Below are 23239 nucleotides of genomic sequence, written 5' to 3' on the forward strand. Positions count from 1 at the left end.
AACGAATTTTGCCGATTGCCCTCATTCAGCACAAAAACAACATACTAGACTTTTTATCACTTCATCACAGTTTTTGCGTAAAGGCAAGATTCTAGATCCAATTAAAACAATGTATAGATTTTTAAGGACCTATCGAAGTGCTCTGCAGGCAGTTTTTTTTTGTATATTTATCCTTTTATAGTATCAATCGTTATGAAAAACTGAGTGACTTGCAGTTTCCACAGATCGTTAGCCTTTCTCAAGTACTAGACATCAGATATTTTAATTTTTTCTTCTTGTTTATCTCCGGAAAATTCAGGCGAAACTTGTCATCGAAAAGTTATTGGCTGGAAACCTTGCCAGATGACCACTAAAGAGTTCTTTTTGCTTTCCGTTACGATTTTTTTAACAATATTCCCCCACTAGCAGTTCAAATATTTTGCGCACGATTTGACTACCGTATTTTGTTTATTTCACCGGTGGGCAGATTTTCTTCCTTGTTGAAATGGAATCAGGCCTGTTCATTAGTCAGCTAGAGGAACCTGTCAGAAAAATTCATCTTTTTTATCACTTCCTTTAATTGATATTTTCGGATTGAGCTTGAAATAACCTCTCACATTCCTTAACTTCATGGAATCCATCATCTTCACTTTCATTCAAATTTTAGATCGCTATTGGATTCGCTAAGACTTCTTGAACGATTATCTATGTAACTTTGGTCGAATAGTTGATTTCCAGCTGTTTTCGAGTCTCCCACTGGGACTTACCTGAATTTTTTCGATCCTGCCCAAAAAAAAATATGAATGAACTTGCGCGATATCTTCAAAACCGCTTGAGAGATTGTCTCCAATATTGTACACGTACTTATTACATTCCTAGGTAGCTTCACTGAAAATTTGATCAATCTTACTCCATGCATTCAAAAGTTATTCACAAAACAAAGTGTTGCATTTTTTTTAATAGATTCTTTATTCTGCAAGTCACATGACATGACTTGCCAAATTTGATTTCTGATCTCAAAGATCCAGCAAATAAAGTCCTATGAATTGAACTGAAATCAGTAATTCCTCAAAGTTTCATCCATCTGCTGAAGTTTGAAAATCATCTCCAGATCACAGTTCCAACTAACAAAGGTTTGACTGTATCTACTGCGCTTTACGCGCGCGCGTCTGTTGTTACGATTGATCGTTACTCAACTGTGATCACTCAGTCCACGTGCTGTACGCATAAGTTGCTGACCCTTTTTTATGGAACAAGCCGTCGTCTTCGTATAATTCGGCGATCATGTTCATAGGAACCCACCTTCCTACATAAACCAAACCGTCAAAGCGTCAAGCCTTTGAGTGCAGGTACCTATATCAGTCAATTGGTTTTTCATGATTCATTCATTCATTTTTTTTCCTCACTTCTTCAAAGTGCAATTTATGCAACACTCATGTTTCACCACCTCCATCTAGGAATACATTTAGTCCCGCGTGAAACCCCAATCCCTCGACCACTCACAGCCCAGCCAAATTGTATCAATGGACGGGCGGAAAACAAAGTGAATAATCAACAAAAGACCTGCCTATTTTTTTTTCTTTCTTGAAACCGGTAAACTGTATGTATAAGGTACCCATGTAGTTGTTGTGCGAATGGGACTTAAACGAAGCCCTACTTTTCATTATTTCTTTTTTGGTCAAATTGTTGATTCCGACTGCCGACTGCGCCAACATCAAATCGGTGGTGTTGTTTTCTGGTAGGCCTATCTAGACTGAAAGCTGAAGCTGAAATTTGCTGGCGAGCTTTAGCCGTAGCGGGTGGAATTTTTCCCCAACTCATGCTTCGACAACTTTTGTGGCGGGTTTTCCACGCGGAATTTCCTATGAAGGCAAATGGAAACGAATTCCTGGCTGGTGTAGCAATCAAATTCAATTACCGAATAGTTGAGATATTTTTTATAACTCTAAACTGTTATCCAGTGGGAAACCAGAAAACTTCGAGTTTTTACCCACTAGAGGTTGCGTTTCAGTGACTTATCAATCTTGAGACTATTGTTAATTTTTAGAACATTTATTGGAGTATAATTAAGTCAACTTTTTCCAAAATTGATAAAAAAAAACAGAATTTATTTTTCCTAACACTCTGGGACATCGGCATCTATAGACCGTTTCTTTGTTGGCTGATTACGTGACATACAGTACACGACGGAAAATTAGTTTTTGATGATAATTACTGCCGACCCGTAGGTCATCGAGTAATTAATCTAGCGCAGCATGATTTATGGGGATTGCCACTGACTGAAACATACAGAAGATTGAATACAAATAAGAGGAAAATATGTCTTCAATTTTTTTGAATTTTGATAATAATAAAATACATTAATTGAAGCCCTTAGGATCAGCACGGTGTAAGTGTTTTTTTCTAATAGATTTTTGGAAACTGTAAGCATAAATTGTCGGACAATAGAATAGGACCACAGCTCAATACAAAACAGAAAGTAAAAAAACTTTGAGAAAAAAATTTCCATTTAATTCCATTCTTCGAAGAAATTAAAATCATCCGTATTTAAAACAATTGTCCTTTATTTAAAAATGCGTTTTAAGCATACTTACTGACTAAAATAACGCGACATAATTTAGGACCGCTTTAGAATTCATGGTAAAAATAAAAGAAAATTCATACCGTGATCGATTTGCAGGGTTAGTACTTGGTGGTATAACCCTTATTACGCATTACTTCTCGCACCAGGTTCGGCATCGAGTCCACCAGCTTTTGGCACGTTCTCACCGGGTTAGTGTACCACACCGCCTGGATTCTCTCCCACAGCTGCTGCTTGTTTTTTGATTTTTCAGTGTACACCTTACGTTTAACTATTTCCCATAGGTACTCTATGGGATTGAGATCAGGGGACTGTGCTGGCCACTCCGTAACGTCTACCTTATTATCCTGGAACCACTTTTTAACCGTTTAGCGGTATGTTCAGGGTCGTTGTGGAGTGGAACTGCCACTTTAGGGGCATCTCCCACTCGGCGTGTGGCATTACTTCCCGAAGTATCTGGGCGTAGAAATGCTGGTCCATAATCCGGTCGATCCAGTACAAGGACTCACCCCGTACCAAGAAAAGCACCCCCACACCATGATGCTACCTCCTCCATGTTTGAATGTTTTATTTGTATACTGGGGCATATACGCACAGCCGAGTGAGCGATGGACTCAACTCTTTCCGTCCGAGCCGATGAGGTTCACTTTGGTCTCATCCGACCACAGCACATTTCTCCATAGTTTCTCCTTTTCCGGACCGACCCAATCGAAGTGGTCCTTCGCATACTTCAGCCGCTTCGGCGTGCTTCTGCGTGCTTCGGCGTCAGCATCGGCACCATTCGGGGACTTTTTCCTCCTAGTCCCTTCTCCGCCAACCGTCGCTGAACCGTCCGGGAAATCACAGATAAGTTCAGCTCGTCTCTGATCTGCTTGAACGCTTTTAAAGGGTCCTTTTGCGAGGCCCGCTTGATTGCCGAATCGTTCCTTCCTTTCCTGAAAACGAAAGTTTTCGACCTTCCTAAGTAGTCGGCAATCTCGCGTTGGCTTTTGCCAGCCTTGTACAGATTCCGGATGATCGCTCGCTGTGCCCGACCCATCGCTTTTTCGCTGAAAACAGAGTAGGAGGAAGGAAATCTTTATTTTTTGTTTGTTTTCATGATTTACATTATTAATTTTATGTGAAATACTTACCAGGACACGAAAATGGACAAACAACACCGAAAACAACACCTTTTCTTCAAATCTAGAGCGCTGAATATGCCGGAACAGCCGAACCGATGAGCTGGTCTTATTTTATGACGCGACTTTTTTCACCCTCTGACAGCTTTCTGGTCGAGTAGAACAAACGGGTTGCGTTGATTGCAACAAACGTGCAGTATACAAAGTTGGCATATTACAATAAGGGCTTGCCGCTAGGCGTCGCATATTATTATATTTGAATTGGCAGTTTAAAGGTAATTTGAATATTTTGCATTAGAGCGGTCCTATTCTATTGTCCGACACTGTATACATGAGGAGTTTGTGGTAAAAAAAGTCGTGTTTTGTCGACTTTCGTAAACCTACTTTGTAAATCCTGTAGATTGGTTAAAAAAACTGACCTGTGAAAAATTTCCGTTTGATCGGACATTATTAAGGGGTACCTCAAAGCGTTCAGAGTTTCGATTTTGTACCCTCAAAAATTAAGGGACCAAAAGAAATCGGTAAAATCGAAATTTAAACTGCCTAAAACCGACTTTAAAGGTGGCAGGATTGCTAGCGAACCGGGAATACGAGGAAAATTTTTGAAATTTTATAGCTCCACCGGGACAATGACAAATTATTTCCAAGAAACAAATCGACTGTACTTTGTAAACAATCAACATGATAGCCGAAAGAAAGCAAGAAATTGTGCATACACAGCAAATTTGTTTTAGCTGGAAACCAGCAAAATTTTGCTGGTTTTTGTCCCGCTGACTTTCCAGCAAAATTTCCAGCAATTTAAATTGCTGGAAAAAACAGCAAACGTTAATGCTGGTTCCAGCAATTCAAATAGCTGGAAAATCAGCAATCCAGATTGCTGGAAGCCAGCAATTTCTTTCAAAACAACCGGCTGTATTTAGTATCAAGTTTATATTTCAATTCTAAATTAAATATTGATTACTGCCTGTGCATATAATGAGCAATCAAAAAGAATTTGTATCTTTCATTTTTGAAATATGTTTGCATTTATTTCCAAGATTTTTTTTTTAATTTTCCAACACCGGCCCTGGAGTGGCAGCTTTGTGCCAAAGTGTTGATCATTCGCCACCTGAGAAAAGAGTTCTGATTAGTATCTTTTATGACATCTAGACATATAGACATATAGAGGAAAATTAAATTAATTATATTAATCTAACTAATCTAATCTAATTCGTAAAATAGAGTCTCACCTTGATTCAGCGTACGAAAACAAACAAACTCCAATGTGACAACTCGATTGCTGATTTTCCAGCAAACTAGATCAATTGCTGGAAAGTCCAGCAATTTGAAAACCGATTGCTGATTTTTCAGCAAAAATGACAAGAACACAACCGATTGCTGAAAAATCCAGCAATTCGAAAACCGATTGCTGGTTTCCAGCAAACATTTGGATTGCTGAACGTTTCCAGCAATTTTTTTTGCTGGAAACCGAGGCAAAAATTTACTGTGTAGTTATTTGGAAAATCCATTATGGTCTGCATCTAGGCTAGCTAAACAGCTGAAATTGTCTAGAAATATCGTATTACGCGTTATCAAACGGTACAAAGAAACATTGACGACGATTCGGAAGCCTCAAGCCAATCGTCAGAGTGGATCTATCAACCGGAAACTGCGTGGTAAGATTTTGAAGACGATTAAGAGGAATTCCGATTTCTCGGAAATCCGTGCTCGGAAGCTATGCGTCCAGGTGCTGACCAAGTTCGACGGGTGACTTCTGATGGAAGATGAAATCTATGTGAAATTTTACTTGACAACGGCTCGAGGGGATGTTCCAGCCAAATTTAAATTTGTTTTTGCCGAAGAATTTACACGAAAATGTATGATTTAGCAGGGCATTTGCAGCTGCGGCAAAAAACGAAAGTTGTCGTTACAAATAAGACAATGACGTCGGAACTAAACCAAAAAGAGTATCTCCCAAAACGACAAGGTTGTTTTCTCACTTGAATTCCGCGCGGGAGAACAAATGTGCAAACATGGCGGACTTTTCCTCATATCCGATTTATACCGACTTTAAGTGACCATTTTTACGATCGTTTGGCAGGAATTGCGATTCGCATTAACATTATTAAAGACTTATTCTATCATTTCTAATGCGATTTTATGTTTGCTGGGGGATTTCTAGAAGATTCTAGTTGAAGATTTTACCCGTTTTTAGTATATCCAAACTTCAAAACACATGCATCTTTGGAAGGTCAATTTCGAGAGACAAACAACCCGACACGTTATTCGCCGATATGAATAATCTAGCTTATGACATGGGTTTGTCACCAAGCTTTTGCGATGCCATTTTCCACCTCATTAGGACCCACACCCTGGGTCAATTAATCACAGGAATATCTCAATCTAAATGTGTGTACACCGAAACACATTCCTGTTCATCAAACCGTTCATCATGGTGTCACGAGCGCTGTCTGTCGTTGCTAATTAATCTTGTGTTTATACAGCTCCTACCACCAACATACTTTCATATAACTACTCGAGTTACTAAATACCCTCCCCCGCACATGTTGCGGTTTGATGAGCTACATATTTTCCAGTTTTCATCAGCCCAAAAAGGGGACAGGCAAAGGATGAGCTACTAGGCTAAGTTGAGTTCATATGTATGAACATATTATCGTCGTGTCGCTGCTGCAGATTTGAATAAATATGCAGGAACAAATGTGATCATAACTATTTATTTAACCTTGCAGCAGCTGGCCCGAATGAACTTCAACTGCTTGTATTACTATAAGGGGGTGGCGATTGGAACACATTGCTGCGCACCCACTTCTCGTTTCTACTCAATGCAACGCAATGTGGCACCCCTTTAACTTTCATCCCCAACATACCTACATATTATAAATGCATCCGCCACATCCGATTCATTGCCAGCAAACGAGCCGAGTCGAGTTTAGCTTCGGTTTGAGAGAAAGTGTCGTTTATTTTGGTCAACCAGCAGCAGCACAAAATGGGAACATCCCCCAGCTCCCTTTGCCTTGACGATTCGACGATGTTTGCTCACGACGACACCATACTACAGTTAAATGTTGGGTGTACGTACATAGAGTACAAATGACTCGTTGTTGCTGTTCGTATGCTGATGCTGATGCATTTTTGCACTCTGGAGTCTGGAGTCTGTGACACGGCATGAGCTGATACGACTGATGGAGGTGGGCGGAAAGACTTAAAAACAAGTACCCATGATATATTAGCATAAAATATCTACAATAACAACAAGCGCCACACATATGCTGCCTACACACAACAGCGCACTTGTTTTCTATCGTCGTTTGTTGACCTTCTGTGCGACTTTAAAGAGCGCACGAACGAATGCTTTTACTATCACATGGGTTTAATGTCCGTTTAATCCGTTTAGTTTTACTAAATCGGCTGAAGAGAAAATATTGTTTCCAAATTTCATTTTTAAATTAAAATGGTAACTTTTACTATCATAGACATTAGGATTTAGAAAATACTGACAGGATGAAAAAAATCCCATAGGAGGTGTTTTGTTTTCCGAACTCATCATGCGATTAGTGTAAAACGCAATACAATAGGTGTGTTCAACGAAACCCAATCGAAATCAATTGAAATGGATTGACAGTTGATCAGCTGTTTTTCCAATTGACTTCGATCGATTTCTATTAGGCTGTTGAATGAACAGCCATTCACTAATACTAACGCACTGACGCAGTGTTTTCAGATGTAATTTTCTTTATCAGCTTCGTTCAGAATTCGAAAAGGCGGTTTACTCAAGGTAAATTGTAATGAATCCATCATTTTGGCCATATCTCAATAGCAATTCTTTCCCGTATACAAGCTGTCCGAAAAATTTCAGATTAGAAAGTTTGTTGTTCGACTCGAACTATATAATTAGAATACTAAAAAGGAATTTGTTTAGAATAATGAGCAATTTTTAGGGAAAAGAAAAGCACAAAAGCGAAAAATTGCTGCTATAATAGGAAAATAATTATTATTTTTAAAACATACAATCATGATATTATGAAATAAAATACAGAGGATCGATAAATTTTATATTTTATTTGACATTTTATCGTATTTCACAACATAGACCAAATTTCACTTTACACACTTCCTATTTATTTACATAGTAGTCACATAGTTGGTCACTTCCTATTTGATTATTATAATAATCCAAGACCGACAGACAGATGTATTGTGAAAATGGAGTCCTAACAGAACAGCACAGAACAGCTACGCCACATCGACCGACATCTCTTTGAGCACCACGGACCAGCACGACTAGCACAGCACCACCGACTCAGGATACCTGGCACAGCCCCACAGACCCAGCATGTCTGACACCACCAGACCAGCGCGTCTAGCACAGCACCACCAATCCAGAATACCTGGCACAGCCATACCGACTCAGAATGACTGGCACAACACCACCGATCCAGCATGGCTGACATAGCACCACCGATCAGCACCACTGACTCCGCACGACTAGCACTGCACCACCGACTCAGCACGACAGGAAACACCGCACCGAATGACACCGCTTTCATTTCTTCTAATAATTTTTTCACAACAAACCAAATCTGCTGTTTTTGACAGCAAACAAATACATATGTGTTAGTGCGATGGAAATCGATCGGAACGAATCCTGCTTCCTAGCTCGATCGGTTTTGACTGGTTTCGATCGATTTCGATTGGCTTCATTGAACGTCAATTGGATTAGTTTCGACCAAAACATTGGCTGAGTGAACATCCATTTACCAATCGAAATCGATTGAAACCAATTGCAATTGCCTGTTGAACAGGCTTAATGTATTACAATGTGAATACATACAATAAATAAGGCTGGCACTTGTAAGTTAAGGTTTGTTAGGCGCTCATAGATCGTGATTATTCGTGAAATATTGTTTTGCACAGACTTATTGTTCTAAGAGATGCCTTCACCTATTTTTAAATGACTGCTTAGACATACCAAAATAAAAAAATTCTAGCACATTCATTGAAATAAGGGTTACATGTGTCCTATTGGATTGTAGAAGCCATACGTGGTTCGATGAGATGGAATCCAAAGAAGCATTTGATCCCGCAGCGGGCGTGTAGGAGCGTACAAATTTATTTGAAATATTTGTCTTGATTAAGGCTTTGAGAAAAATATTCATAAAAAGCAATCACTCAATGAAGAAAAAAGTTATTAATAAAAACCCACTGTAAATCTATGTTTAAAACTAACATTTACGATCCGTAGAAAATCAGTTTTTTTTAATATTACCATCAAGTCTAAAACTGTCGATCACGCATCATTATTTCGGGTATCGGCTTTGCTCTCTGCCCAAATCACCACCCACCGTACCTACTCGGAGAGCAAACAAACACGTTTTGCTGGACGTGCTGCTTGTGGCTCTAGAAATTCAGGAATTATTTTACGTTTATAATTTTTGTGAAATCTCACAGCGTGAATTGTTGCACCTCACTAAATTTGCTTTCCAATGAATATACTTTTGATTGGTCCAAACAAAGTAAAAGCACTGAAAATCGGGGTACAACCTGACGGTGGACCACAAAAACAGATGAAATTTCAACTTGTGAAAAAATCGCGCAAAGTAGTCAACAGATTCGAAGGGATTCCTAAGAAACTCCCAACAACCGCACGCAAGGCCGTGCGAACGGGGGGGGGGGGGGGGATTAGGGGTTTAACAACCCCCCCCTCCCCATGGAGATTTTTTCCAAGTAAAATTTTCAGTACAAGAAATGAATTTACCGGAAATCACTTGCCCCCAAAAGGTGTTTGAAAATGAGTGTTGACAAATATGTCAGAAGTTCGGCTCGCCTCCGGCGGAATTTCGTCTTACATCATTCTTTAGGCCAAAGACATTTCGTTTTACGGATCTATATGTCATTCACGAGTTGAAACTAATTAATTGTAGACGTAGATTTCGATTTGCAATTCAGTTAATACCTTTTGAATTGAAACTCAAATCTTTATTCACAAAAACTCTAAATAACTCGTGTTAAAAATGGGTTTTTACCAAGAAGTGTAACTATACAAGTTTAACATTTGAAACCAACCATTTGAACTTCAAAATTCATTCATAGAATACTAATTTTACACATCACAAATTGGTAGCCATGTGAAAGGTGTTGAACACGCACGATAGTCAAAATCCTAGTTTCGATGACTTTGTAACTAACCACTTTGATTGTTGAAAAAGGTAAATGTCATTTCAAATTTTATGCTGATATGAAAAATTTCTCAAGAAACCAATTTCAGCCTCAATTGTAATTTGTTTCTCATTCTTTTGAATCCTTAACTCCATATCCAAAATGTTTTTGACAAATTACTCAAGGCCTCAAATTTCACATTTTTCCTAGGTGCAAAGAATTTAAGAGATGATTTTGAATAATTTGGGTGCCCAAATCCAAATATGCAATTGGGTTTTTGTCTAACAGCTTTGTTTTTTAAATCACTTTTGAAAATAGGTGAAAATCATTTACTACTTTTTGACAAATCTTTGAAACATAAAAAATGAAAAAAAGGGCTTCAAATCAATTATCCACTTTTCCCTAGATCGCAACTAATTTTGATTTCTGCGAAAAAAAGCTATAGCATCTTCTACTTGTTCACGTTACTCCATTTCAATCAAATTTAATTTAAGATACTTTTCAGCGAAAAACAAATGCAGGTTTCAACAAATTTGTAAAATTAAATAATATCTTTTTTTTATTTAAAATTTTCTTACTAGAGTCGGACATGCTTGTATTGTAATGATAAGTTAATAAAAACTGTCGAATTTAACATTTTTAGATCATGCATCATAATCATCATCATTATTATTCCAAAATATACTAAATATAATACACAAATGAGGAATAAGATTTTTTTTTTCAATTTCATGAAGATTTGTTAGAGCATCAGTAATCAATGATTGATTTCACTTGAAACTGACTAATTTTTAGACTTATAAACTCCATATCATCAATATTAGAAACGTATATTTTTCAACGTCTTATTTTGTTTGAATATAAAATTCTATTAAATTTACCGAGTTTTATATTTTTTATTTTAATTTTTCACATGAATTTTCTGATTTATGTATATAATTAAAAATATAAATTTCTTTAGAAATAATTTGAAAAAGTTCCTCATTGTCTTTCAAGTCTGAATTTTTGTGCTCTGAAAACATAATAAGCCTCATAATCTATTTTGTTTTAAAGAAAAACCTAGTTTCTACCGTTTGTCCTTTCTAGGACCCAGTATTTCAATTGATGGCTTTAAAATATTCAGAGCCAAAAATTTTCAACTATAAAACTTGCCCCTGGAAATTCATAAAGGTTTTACTTATTTTTAATACTTTGAATAATCTGTTTTTGATCGTTAATGATTTTTTAATTTATGAAAAGATTATAAATTTTTCGAAGCAGCAACTTTAATGCTAAATTTGAATGGACAACATTTATTATCATATAAATAAGTATTTGCTTTGTACTTTGAATATTTATAACAAAACTTGAAATTTAATATTTTCTTTTCATAAGTTTCTTCTTGATTTTTTCAGAAATCACCCATTTCCCAACCTGTACTTTGGCTTTCAATGATGAACAGAACATGTTGTATTATAAATATATGAAGTAATAATTGTAAACTTCAGAAATGAACTGGAGTCTTTTAGGTTGATAACTGGACGAAATAAAAAATGTTGTCATCACCAATTTTGATTACTGGTACTCTTAAATTAAAATTTATATTCTTCTTTGTATCAAATTAAATTTAATCATCAATAGGTACAAAGGTATTCTCTCAAGTTCAAAATGGATTTGTTTTTTCCTCATCACGATTTTACAAAAATGGTGATTAAATATTTCTTCAAATTTAAAATATTTCCGTGAAATTTTTCAATCCAGCCTACGATTGAAAATGAAGATTAATTTCTTATCTTTTCTGAAATTTATTTGAGAATTCAGATTTAGTTTTTCTTTATTCTGGGTTAAATTGATGAATTTTATTTCTATTTTTCTTAAATATGCCCGAAGCTTTTATTCAATCGCATTCGTTTTCTGTGTTTTCTGAAATATTTATGTTACATTTGTAAACTTGATTGCTTCGTATTTATTTTTAAGCAAATGTTTAATTTAGACGTTATTTTTATTAATTTATTGATGATTTGCCGGAGAGAGCAATGATTCAAAACTTTGAAAATCTTGAATTTAAAATTTGAATTTTGAAACCCCCCCCCCCCCCCCCTGGGCGGGTCCTTCACACGGGCCTGACCGCACGGATACCCAATCTTCATAAAACTTATTAGAAAACTGTAATTAACAGTCTCCTAACTCCCTGCATTCAATTCCTTGCAGCTTTAACATCAGTTCTCTTCGGTGCTTTTCATTCTGCGCATTAGGAACATAAGTAAACAAATGGTGTCAAATTCTGCGCTTTGCTTAAATCATTGCACAGTGGGGATTTTCGAGCCAAAAAAGGTACCCAATTCAGGCAAGAACGCCTTGCATGGTCTACACCGCTTTCTGATAAAATAACTCTTAACGTCTCATTTTGCCCGATTTATCCTATTTTTTTGGGTGTAAAGTTATCATTCCGATTGTAGCCATTTACCTTGCAACAAAAAAGTCATACAAACCATACTTATTTATGTAAAAGTGTCAGATGAATCGATTGGTGTACTCCAATTTTTGTTTTTACTACGACAAGTGGCTCATTTTGCCTCTTTTCCCCTAAATTTAAGATTTTCTTCAAAGAAATACAGTCAAGCAAAGTGTAATCCAACAATTTTTCATCATGAATGGTCATTTTTGGTAGATTTATTCATATTATAGCTAATCGCGTCACTTAATTGTACTAGAATGGATATAAATGGCTAAATATCCCCAATTTCCCCTAGCTGTTTTAAATTTATGCATAAATTTAACTGTAACAATCGAGCGATTCACACACCAAATGCTAAAACCAAGTGATTTAGTGTAAAATTTGTCGCTGGATCGAATGGTGTACACCGCTTAGTGCTCAGCTTACGAGAAGGGCCGCAATCATCCCGATTTCCCCTAAAATCGAGCGACATGTGGAAAAAAAATTATAACAAATGACAATGCATCATAAAATGCACAAAAATGATTGAAACAGGTGTAAACTTATTGCTGAATTGAATGATGTACACCGCTTAGCGTGAAGTTGACGAGAAGAGCCTCAATCACCCCGATTTCCCCTAAATTCATTAAATTTCTTTGAAAAATACATTGTTACAAACGAGAATTTAATTTAACAGATACAAAAAACATTGAATCGGGTGTAAAACTTATTGCTGAATCAAATGATGTACACCGCTAAGCGTGAAATTGACAAGAAAAGCCACAACCACCTCGATTTCCCCTAAATTTATATTATATGAATCAGGTGGAAAAATTATCGCTGAATTGAATGAAGAACACCGCTTAACACTGAGTTGACAAGAAAAGTCTAATTTTTCCCAATTTATCTTAAATTCGTTCATAAACTCATACAGTATGAACCAAAAAATCGTAGTAACAAATGAGAAAGCATCGAAAAAGGTACAAAAACATTAAAACAGATGTGAAACTAACTGTTGAATGAAATAATGGACACCGCTTAAATTCTGTTGATGAATAAAGTCCTATTTGACTCAATTTCCCCTAAATACTTGCAATTTAAGAAAAAAAATTTTTTACCTACTAATTGTTGAACAGAATGATGTACACTGTTGAACGTTAAGATGACGAAAAAAGCCACATATCGCTCGATTTTAGGGGAAATCGGGGTGATTGCGGCCCTTCTCGTAAGCTGAGCACTAATCACTTGGTTTTAGCATTTGGTATGTGAATCGCTCGATTGTTACAGTTAAATTTATGCATAAATTTAAAAAAAAGCTAGGGGAAATTGGGGATATTTAGCCATTTATATCCATTCTAGTACAATTAAGTGACGCGATTAGCTAGAATATGAATAAATCTACCAAAAATGACCATTCATGATGAAAAATTGTTGGATTACACTTTGCTTGACTGTATTTCTTTGCAAAAAAATTTAAATTTAGGGGAAAAGAGGCAAAATGAGCCACTTGTCGTAGTAAAAACAAAAATTGGAGTACACCAATCGATTCAGTTGACACTTTTACATAAATAAGTATGGTTTGTATGACTTTTTTGTTGCAAGGTAGATGGCTACAATCGGAATTATAACTTTACACCCAAAAAAATAGGATAAATCGATACTGATGTTATGAAATCGCTTGGTACATCTTTGTAACTGAAAATGATCACATTTTCATATGTGATGAAAGAAATTAGAGAAACATGAACTATCAAAGAACGAAAGAACATAAGCCGTAAATATCATGAAAATTTCGAAAAAGATACAACGGCTCACCGACAGGACTTGAACCTGCAATCTCCGCTTCGGTACAACGGCGCGTTAGCCAATTCCACCACGGTGAACGTGATGGAACCGGCGAACACGAGCAATCGAGCTCTGCCGATCAACTGCTGGACCTTCTATCGAAACACCATGTATATCCCGCATGTGATCTTTCCCTCTATTGATCTCTCTTGTTTCTCTAACCCCACCCATCGACTCGGGATTTTAGCCGAGCGAGCACATGGTCGATTGCTTCGGGTTTGCCGCAACTTACGGTCAGATGAAGAAGCAATCAGTGCCGCTCAAGGTTCCGAGCAGACCAGTTACACAGGGAGGTGTTGCTCTGTTGAAATCAATACTGATGTTATGAAATCGCTTGGTACATCTTTGTACCTGAAAATGATCACATTTTCATATCTGATGAAAGAAATTAGAGAAACATGAACTATCAAAGAACGAAAGAACATAAGCCGTAAATATCATGAAAATTTCGAAAAAGATACAGTTGTACCGAAGCGGAGATTGCAGGTTCAAGTCCTGTCGGTGAGCCGTTGTATCTTTTTCGAAATTTTCATGATATTTACGGCTTATGTTCTTTCGTTCTTTGATAGTTCATGTTTCTCTAATTTCTTTCATCACATATGAAAATGTGATCATTTTCAGGTACAAAGATGTACCAAGCGATTTCATAACATCAGTATTGATTTCAACAGAGCAACACCTCCCTGTGTAACTGGTCTGCTCGGAACCTTGAGCGGCACTGATTGCTTCTTCATCTGACCGTAAGTTGCGGCAAACCCGAAGCAATCGACCATGTGCTCGCTCGGCTAAAATCCCGAGTCGATGGGTGGGGTTAGAGAAACAAGAGAGATCAATAGAGGGAAAGATCACATGCGGGATATACATGGTGTTTCGATAGAAGGTCCAGCAGTTGATCGGCAGAGCTCGATTGCTCGTGTTCGCCGGTTCCATCACGTTCACCGTGGTGGAATTGGCTAACGCGCCGTTGTACCGAAGCGGAGATTGCAGGTTCAAGTCCTGTCGGTGAGCCGTTGTATCTTTTTCGAAATTTTCATGATATTTACGGCTTATGTTCTTTCGTTCTTTGATAGTTCATGTTTCTCTAATTTCTTTCATCACATATGAAAAAAAAAGGATAAATCGGGCAAAATGAGACGTTAAGAGTCATTTTATCAGAAAGCGGTGTAGACCATTCGATTTCTCGTGTTTTTTTGCATAAGAAATGATAGTTTTTCAAAATTTAGAACAGTTTAGGCGATCGTCACAGAAATAGATACCTTTTTTTGATCAAAAATCCCCACTGTGCATTGTTTTGATTTGAAAAACCATTTTTTTCTCAATTTTTTTTTGGCAGTCATGTTCAGAATGATTTTATCATTCACGTAAAGGCATTTCCAATGAGAATATTCTGTTTAACACTGTTTAATTTGATCTTTTTGTTTTCCTAACACTTAAGCTGTACTGCTAACGGCGGCCATTTTTCAACGTTTGCTTTCTACATTTATTTTGATTTATTCCATTTCTCGCGAGCAATTCATCAGATTTCGAAATAATTGAACGCATTTAGAAGATAAACAGTAACTGTAGAGATTCAGCTTGTTTCATGGATATTTTGTTCATCATATCTTGAAATATTTCTGTTTGAATATGAAAATGCGCAGAGTTTGGGACTGCGCAAAATTAGGGCCGGTCACGGTAACATTAAATTCAACAGTTTGAACTCATCTTAAGACAATTTTTTGATAAAATTTGCATTTTTCATAGAATTTTCTCGAGTGTGACATTCTTGCGTAGAACTGTCAACATAGAGACAACCACCTTCATGAAAATTTCGTATAAGTTCAGAACAAAGTATACTTGTTTGTGTTTTTATTCGAAAGTTAACACTAAAAGAGACCGTTTCCAGCAAAAAAGTGAAAATGACCCAAAAGTCACATGAGACATTCTTGCTTAGAACGGCAGTACACGTCCTTGAAGTCCTTCTACTACTCTAAAAATGAAACCAAGACTTCTGGATGCTTTGTTGACTACGTAGTTTGTATGTGTCTTGAATTCCAGTTGCTTATCGAAGATGACGCCCAGATCGTTAATATGGTCCGCGCGTGCGATGGGCTGTTCTCCAAGGTAGTATTCCGCAAAAAAGGCTGCCGCTTACGAGAACAACTGATAGCTGCACATTTGTTACGATTCAATGGCAAGCAGTTGATGTCGCACCAATTAGCGAAGAGGTTGAACTGATTTTGCAGAAAATTAATATCGTCGTAGTCGTTTACGGTGTAAAACATTTCTAGGTCAAAGTTTTGGGCTGTCGAGGAGTGAAAGCACGTCGTCGATTTTTTTATTTTTTTATTTTCTTATTGTAAAACATTTCAAGAATGTTGTGTCAAATTTTCAAGTCAATTGAAGCAAAACTGTAGAAATAGGTCTTTATCTCCTCCTATCTAATACTGCAACAAAGCAAGAGCAGAAACTTCAAACGCGTTTTTCTCGAAAGCACATTTTTAAAGTCCGTGGACATCGTCATTTGAAGACTACTTATCCAATTCTTTTCAAATTTGGAACATATTTTCTACTTATAAAATATCAAACCCCAACGTTTTTCTTTTTTGTTTTTTTACTTTGGGGAGATTTTACAGGCGGATTTTTTCGTGAAAAATCGTAGTTTTTACTTCAAACAGCCACAAAAATTGCGTAAAATTTTTTTTAAGTTGAATAAAAACGTTGGGGTCCAGAAAAACATCTATTAAAAATATTTTGCTCTGATTTTTTGACTTCAGATGATTCTATGCTGAGATACAGTGTCCACCGCAAATCCTGTTTTCTAAAAGGCATCCTCGAAAGTGCTCCGTCACCGGCTCATTTTTCAATATTTTTTTTATTACTAAATGTTCTTTTAACAATGCTTTGTATAATGCAAAAAATTTGAATACATTTGTTTAAACGATAGCTCTAGAAAAAATCGTGAAAATGGTGTTTTTTTATACCCGTTAGACCCTAGCACCCCCCCCCCCCCCCTTTAAATACATTAGTAAAATAATAGGTCCTAAATGGCTTCCTTGTGGCTCACCGGAGGAGGCAGAGAACTGCTTGGAAAAGGTATCACCAGTCCGAACAGTTAGTTTGCGCCCAGTCAAAAAACTGCGAAACCAGCCAAGTAAAGTACCACCGAACTCCAAGCGTCCAAGTTTCCCTATGGCTTTGAAATATTTGAAAATATCTTCACTAGAGCTTCCACATCCCCAGAGCATTTGGCTAGTGCTGTCAGGAACATTTCGCCACTGGGCTTTTCATTAAACGGTATTGAAACGATCATGTGCTCGAAGTGACTATCACCGTTGGCCAAATGAAATGGCAAGGGGAGTGAAAGAAAATTGTAAACGCTGTCAGTCAGATAGAGCTTTTTGAGTGAGAGGAGGCAATGAAGGATACGCAAACGGAATACTCTGAATGAGAAATTTCACGTTTACGTTAGGTTGTATATTATTTTAATGGTTTTAAGCTCTGCTCATGACGCTGACGGATCGCAACCCTGTCCAACAATCTCTCATGATCACTGACACGGTGGAGGGAAATCTTGTACTTTTCTATAGTTTTCTGATCCGACCGAAACCTAATCTCCAGTACATCAAAGCATATCCTTTGAAGTGAATCCCAAAAAGAGAAATGAAAAAGAAAGTGCATCCGTACTAAAAGTTTTTGCGTTTTTTTTTAAGTAAATTTGAAAATAACGGCACGTCTCGATCGGGTCTCGGGGAAAAAAAGAGTGAGTTTATGAATACCATCGCTCACTCCAGCCTAAACCCTCCAAGCAAAATATCCAAAAGTCACGAAACCTGCACCGCTCCTATAATCGCGAAACCACTTTCTCGCAAAGCCTCCCAACAAATTTATCCGCGACCTATTTAACACACCGCCTCGGCTAGTCGATTATTTGTAGGTTCGGCTTCGCTGACTCCAAATATACTTGGCCTAACCGTGCGCTCTCCCGCTGCTGCCACGATCGACCTTGATTTATGTGAGTGTCCTCGGGCAATAAATATCCGCTACCGCGTACCTAACCTGAGGTATCGAGTTGCTGAACTTGAGTTGAGTTTAGCGGGTGGAATGAGGATGATAGAGATCAAGTCACTTTTAAAAGTCACTCTCTCCTCAAACGCGTTATTGACGAGGTACTACTGCTTGGAGCCATCGTATCACTCGGATATCGCTTCTATCATGCACTGCAGGCGCGGAGGTGTCTTGTTTCGTAGATCGTTGATTTTTTCCTTTATTCGCTCAGAAACGTGTCGCGAAGTCATTTTACTGCTGTGTCGTGATTCCACCAACTTTTAAGCTGGTGGCTGTAAACTTGAACTAAAATGCATCTAGGTACACGGAGCTCATCGCATGGCAAGATTGCATATCACCGGCGAGTGAAAGGTGCGTGCTCTCTGTCTCTGAAACTTCCCTACCCCACCCGAAGCTGGCTCTCTCTCGGTCACCGAAAGATCAAGGCCACAGTTGGAAAAACCGGTACTATACGCCATGGTCGCGGAATACGCCTTCAGTAAAAAAAAGGAAGGTGCGTACGTGGTTTTAGTAGTGCGCCCGTGAGAGTTACCTCGGTACTTACCTTAGAGCACAACTCCACTTCGAAACGTGATGTACTACCAGTACCACCTTTGTGTAGCTACTTGGGAAAAGTACGGGAGATTCACGACAGGGACAAGTGGCTGAAACTAGCCGAGAAAACGGCGTTGACGACGATAAGCCGTCACATCATGACATACGGATACTTTTTGCCTGCGAGTGTGGTTACTTATGGGTTAATTAAAACTTGATCAACCACACACTTGATCTCGGGTTTCGGGTTAGGAAGCCGTGTGATGTGAATCTACAAATCATGTCGGGACGGGATGTCGTTTTATCACCTCGTAACTAATGTGGCAAGTGAGTGTGTGGCAATACTAACGCTTACGCTTACCTAAAGACCACCAGATGAGGATCGCGCGATCTGCAGGTGGTTTGGAGTAATTAAATGTTTAAATGCACCTACATACGATTAGGATTTATGTTACAGGTGCTTGCTCTGTGAAGTGTACATTTGTAAACCATGGGCAAATTGTGCGTATTGTCGAGGTGAAAGTTTATCTGATTCGGTTGGACAGAAAATATTGAAAGTTGAGTACAAGAAAACTATAACGTTGGGTCAAGTTTTTTGCCGAAAAAGAATCTCTTCGATCTAATCTCTTTATTATATCAACGAAAGTTTTACCTAATCACAAATCGAATGAATCCAAATGAGACGTTGACTCCAAGAAGATACCTATCAATTAATTCAGCTCATCGATACACCTCTCGACTCGCTTTAAAGTGCAACTATTGCAAAGCAGCATGAATACGATTTCCCGACTGCATGCATGCATCTCCAGCCCTTAACTTAGGAGATACTCGACACCTTTTCTGCATGGCAATGGCTCTTTCGACTGTTTGCGCGCATTATTGCATTCAATTAAACTAATTGCTCAGCCAATCCGCGAAAAGCGCCAAAAGAGAAACGGGAGCCGTGTGCCGTGCTGGTGCTGATCTCATTTTGATGATATGCGCACCCACCAAAGTGGGTATCACTGTAGGTAGGCAAAGCACATCACACGTGTGCTTTTATTTTCACTCCACACGCCAAGCTGCCGCGATATTTTTTTCTAGGAATTTCTTTTTGTTTGATTGTTAGGTGTTTGCTAATGAATTGGGTTTGCACAAAAAACTATGGGCAGTTTATTTTTATTTGTGAGAAAATATTCCTGTGATATAGGCATAATTGTTTAATACAGCTTTCTTGGTTTGTTTTTGTTTATATTAGCAATCAAATCGGTCTTAAACTCTAAAATGCTGTAAAAAAGTGCATTAAAAGTTCCAGCATTTATCGATTGAATCTTTTTTGCTGGCGTAGGCGATAAACATCGTTGACGGGTGGTGCCGGAGCAGAAGTGTCCTCATCGCTGTCGTCTCCACCGGGTGCCATACGGCGTCGTTTCAGTCCTCCCTCACCGGAATAGGTCGAATCGTCCACAATCCAGTGGACAGCTTTGGCCAGATCGAACAGTTTGACGCTATGGCCATTTTCGCCGGTTGCCGATGGCGTTGGTGGAACGTCGGGTAGGACGATCCTGCTGAAAACGTCGGCCAATTTTTCTACCGAAACGAAAGGTCCGTGGAAGCAAATCGGTGGCGGAAGAATCGAAGACAGATGGGACAAGGCAGGCGGTTGAGGGTAGCAGCCTCCGTCTAATGGATGCTCTCCAGGGTAGGCGTTCGGTTTCGGTTTATAGGGGATCATTTGGGCAAAATCTGGACGCGGGATTTGATGAGGTTGCTCCTGGGTTTCGGCGATTGTTGATGAAGATTTGCTAGTGATGGGATTGATAACGCCATCAGTTTCCGTGTAACCGATTGATTTGAGCTCAGCCATGGAACACGGATAAAGGTTCAGGAATTTGTAACGATCTACTAGCTGTGCAGTTTCTTTGCCTTCGAATTCTTTTAGCTTTTCCAAAACTGCGCTCCTACGACGTTCCACTTTCACAATACTGCTCAAATCGCCGATGTTTGATTCGAATTCCAAGAATCGATTCCAAACTTCAACCGAAAGTTGGGGAGTCAATCCACCCGAAGACAGAACTCGCTCGAATAATACTCTGGTGTTGTTGTCCTCGTTCAGATGGGACAAATAGTCAATGTAACACATAACATATTCGGGACTGCCGCCGAAACGTTTCAACCCCAGCTCGAAGATCCGGAAGGCGATGTCCTTGTCCTTGGTGCAGTAATACTCCATCAGAGCCGCCGCAACGAACACGTGATAGGTCGATCGAACATCTTCGCGGGCTTTCTTGAAGATGGCTCTCGCCGAAATGATACCCTCGGCTCGGCGAGCAAACTTCATGTACTGGATGTAGGCCAAAGTCGGGTCGATGTCGGTGATGGCCAAAAACTTTTGGTACATCTGGTGCACCTTTTCGTACTTTAGACGACCTAGTTTGGGGTAGAAAATTAGAAGTTAATAACCTTAATCGGTTTCAACAAACTTTACATTTTACCTTCTTCAAAATCAGCATACGCAAAGTACAAAAGCGCATTCTTGCTCAACACGCTGTTGATGGCTCGCTCAAGAATGTTAGCAGCCTCATCGGCGAACACCTTTGCCGCATTCAGATCACCCTTATCGATAAGCTGCTTCGAACTTTGGTCCAAATACTGAGCCGCCTGATGCCAAACGGCTGGATGGTGGGTCAAAACCAGCAGGCACTGCTCCGTCGCAAACATCACCCTCCGCGTGACCAGAGCCGTATCTTCACTACGCAACGGATTCGACTTCTCGAAGTTGATATACTTTTTCCACAGCTCCACCTGTTTGACCTCTTCCTTGGTTCCAGTCGGAGGAACGGCCGGCAAATTCCGATTCAAACCTTTCGTTACAATTTCCAGCTCCTTGGCCACTCGCCTGGCATTCATGTAGTCCCGAGATCGCTCCAAGCTCATCTTTTCCGAAATAATCGGGTTGATGTTCTGCTCAAAGCTGATGTAATCCTTCCACAGATGTTCGATCCCAATGATTGGTGTTATTACGGCCCGTTGATAAACTTTCCTCACGGCCGTAATTTTCTGATTCTCAGCGTAGCTTCCGATGGCATCCACACTTTTCAGAAACGAAATATAATCCTGCCATATGGAGTACGAATGCAGATCCATGCCGATCTTCTCAAGCGCAAAATCATACGCCTGGGCCAGTTTTTCCTTGTGAGTGCTCAGGCCAGCTTTCGTTTCCTTCACGTAGGTCAGATACAGCTTCCAAAGGTCAATGTTCAGGATCTTGACCAGACAGCGCTGGAAAAGTTTCTCCACCCGCTCGTAGTTCCGATACTTCATCTCCTGCTCGATGTAGATCTTCCAGTAGCGCGCCGTTGTCGGGAAAACGCAAACCAGCGATTCGAACAGGGAACGAACCTGATTCGAGAATAAAAAATTAGGAATAAATCCAGCTTTTAAAAGATATGTGTATTTAAATAAACCACTCACCTCATTGATGTGCCGACTTTGGCCCTCCCGAACCAGCACCGACCAGGACTCGACATCGAACGGGCGTACCTCCACCGTTTGCTGGGCACGAACCAGCCGCTCGTGGCCCCACTCGATGTCGAATTTGAGCTGGTCCTTCAGCTGCGTCATTCTACACCAGATTGTCTGCTTCCAGTCTTCAGGCTATAAAACTGCTGCCCGGAAATCGAACTACGAGACAGTCACTTGTTATCACACACGTATACTGACCGGATTTTGGAAACTTGAAACACAAGTTAACCGCACCCACCAAGGTTGAAACTTATATCACACTGATCGGAACGAATTTCCCCGTCGATTAACGATGTAATAACAGTAATTTTTGCTCTATTTGCCGTGAAATTTCGAAATAAAAACACGGCCCACTCGTCAAGCACGAAGCCGAGTGGCAAACTTTCGCACTGGAATGACAGAATTTTGACAGCGCCAGCGAGCAGGCGTTACGCAAGGCGCCATTTTGGTTTCATGGTTTGCTGTTGCGCGACACACGATGTTGCACCGATGATGTTGCGCTACGACTGCTGTCGACCGGCTATTGAACTGCAGAGGCAGTCGTAGGGTACAATTATTTCTATTAAAAAAATATGCGAGAGTAATCAGTATTTATATATGTATAAATTTTCCTTCTTATTATTGGGCAAGACTTACTCATAATTTTCAAATATTAGTTTTAATAACGATGTTTCATGCTTTTTTCAACTCAGCTTTTGCTTTTTGTAATAATTGCTATGAATTTAGAACTGATTGTAAAAATCTTAATTATTTAGCTGAATCGTGATTCGAAAATATTGAATTTTTATTATCAATTCTGAAAAATAATTCTTATTGTGAATTTTGGTTTCGATTCTTCAATTTCTAAATATAAATTGGATTGTTAAATCATACTATCAAAATCAGATTCCGAGATGTGAAGCTTTTCGAACTTTATTTTCATTGATTTGCTCTCGTATTTCAAACGCGCATACTGTATGTGTGATATAGTAACTTCCTTGCAAAAAGTGATTTATAAAAAAAATTGAAATCTTTTTTATGTACATACTTATTATTTCCAAATGTTTTAAATAATTT

General features: G+C 38.7%; 2 protein-coding genes across 5 annotated transcripts in view; one reads left to right on the forward strand and one right to left on the reverse strand.

Annotated features, from left to right (window-relative positions):
* The window catches only part of LOC129738958 (active breakpoint cluster region-related protein), a 245868-nt gene that overhangs the window by 201500 nt on the left and 21129 nt on the right, over positions 1-23239 (forward strand). The gene's annotated exons all lie outside the window — the stretch shown is intronic.
* Positions 19803-22567, reverse strand: LOC129738962 (protein suppressor of forked). The gene is made up of 3 exons (XM_055730307.1): positions 22133-22567; positions 21154-22060; positions 19803-21088 (listed from the first exon to the last, which is right to left on the reverse strand). Exons 1-3 carry the CDS (start codon positions 22280-22282, stop codon positions 19977-19979), a joined length of 2169 nt encoding a protein of 722 aa, XP_055586282.1. The 5' UTR covers positions 22283-22567; the 3' UTR covers positions 19803-19976.

This window comes from Uranotaenia lowii, chromosome 1 (genome assembly GCF_029784155.1).
Source record: "Uranotaenia lowii strain MFRU-FL chromosome 1, ASM2978415v1, whole genome shotgun sequence".
NCBI lineage: Eukaryota > Metazoa > Arthropoda > Insecta > Diptera > Culicidae > Uranotaenia > Uranotaenia lowii.

Excerpts from the sequence above, each read along its gene's own strand:
- LOC129738962 (XM_055730307.1), bottom strand. The coding sequence starts at position 22,282 with ATGACGCAGCTGAAGGACCAGCTCAAATTCGACATCGAGTGGGGCCAC. Across the intron at positions 22,061-22,132 it reads AAAGTCGGCACATCAATGAG|GTTCGTTCCCTGTTCGAATC; the intron begins GTGAGTGGTTTA and ends TTCTCGAATCAG. Across the intron at positions 21,089-21,153 it reads GTATGCTGATTTTGAAGAAG|GTCGTCTAAAGTACGAAAAG; the intron begins GTAAAATGTAAA and ends ACCCCAAACTAG.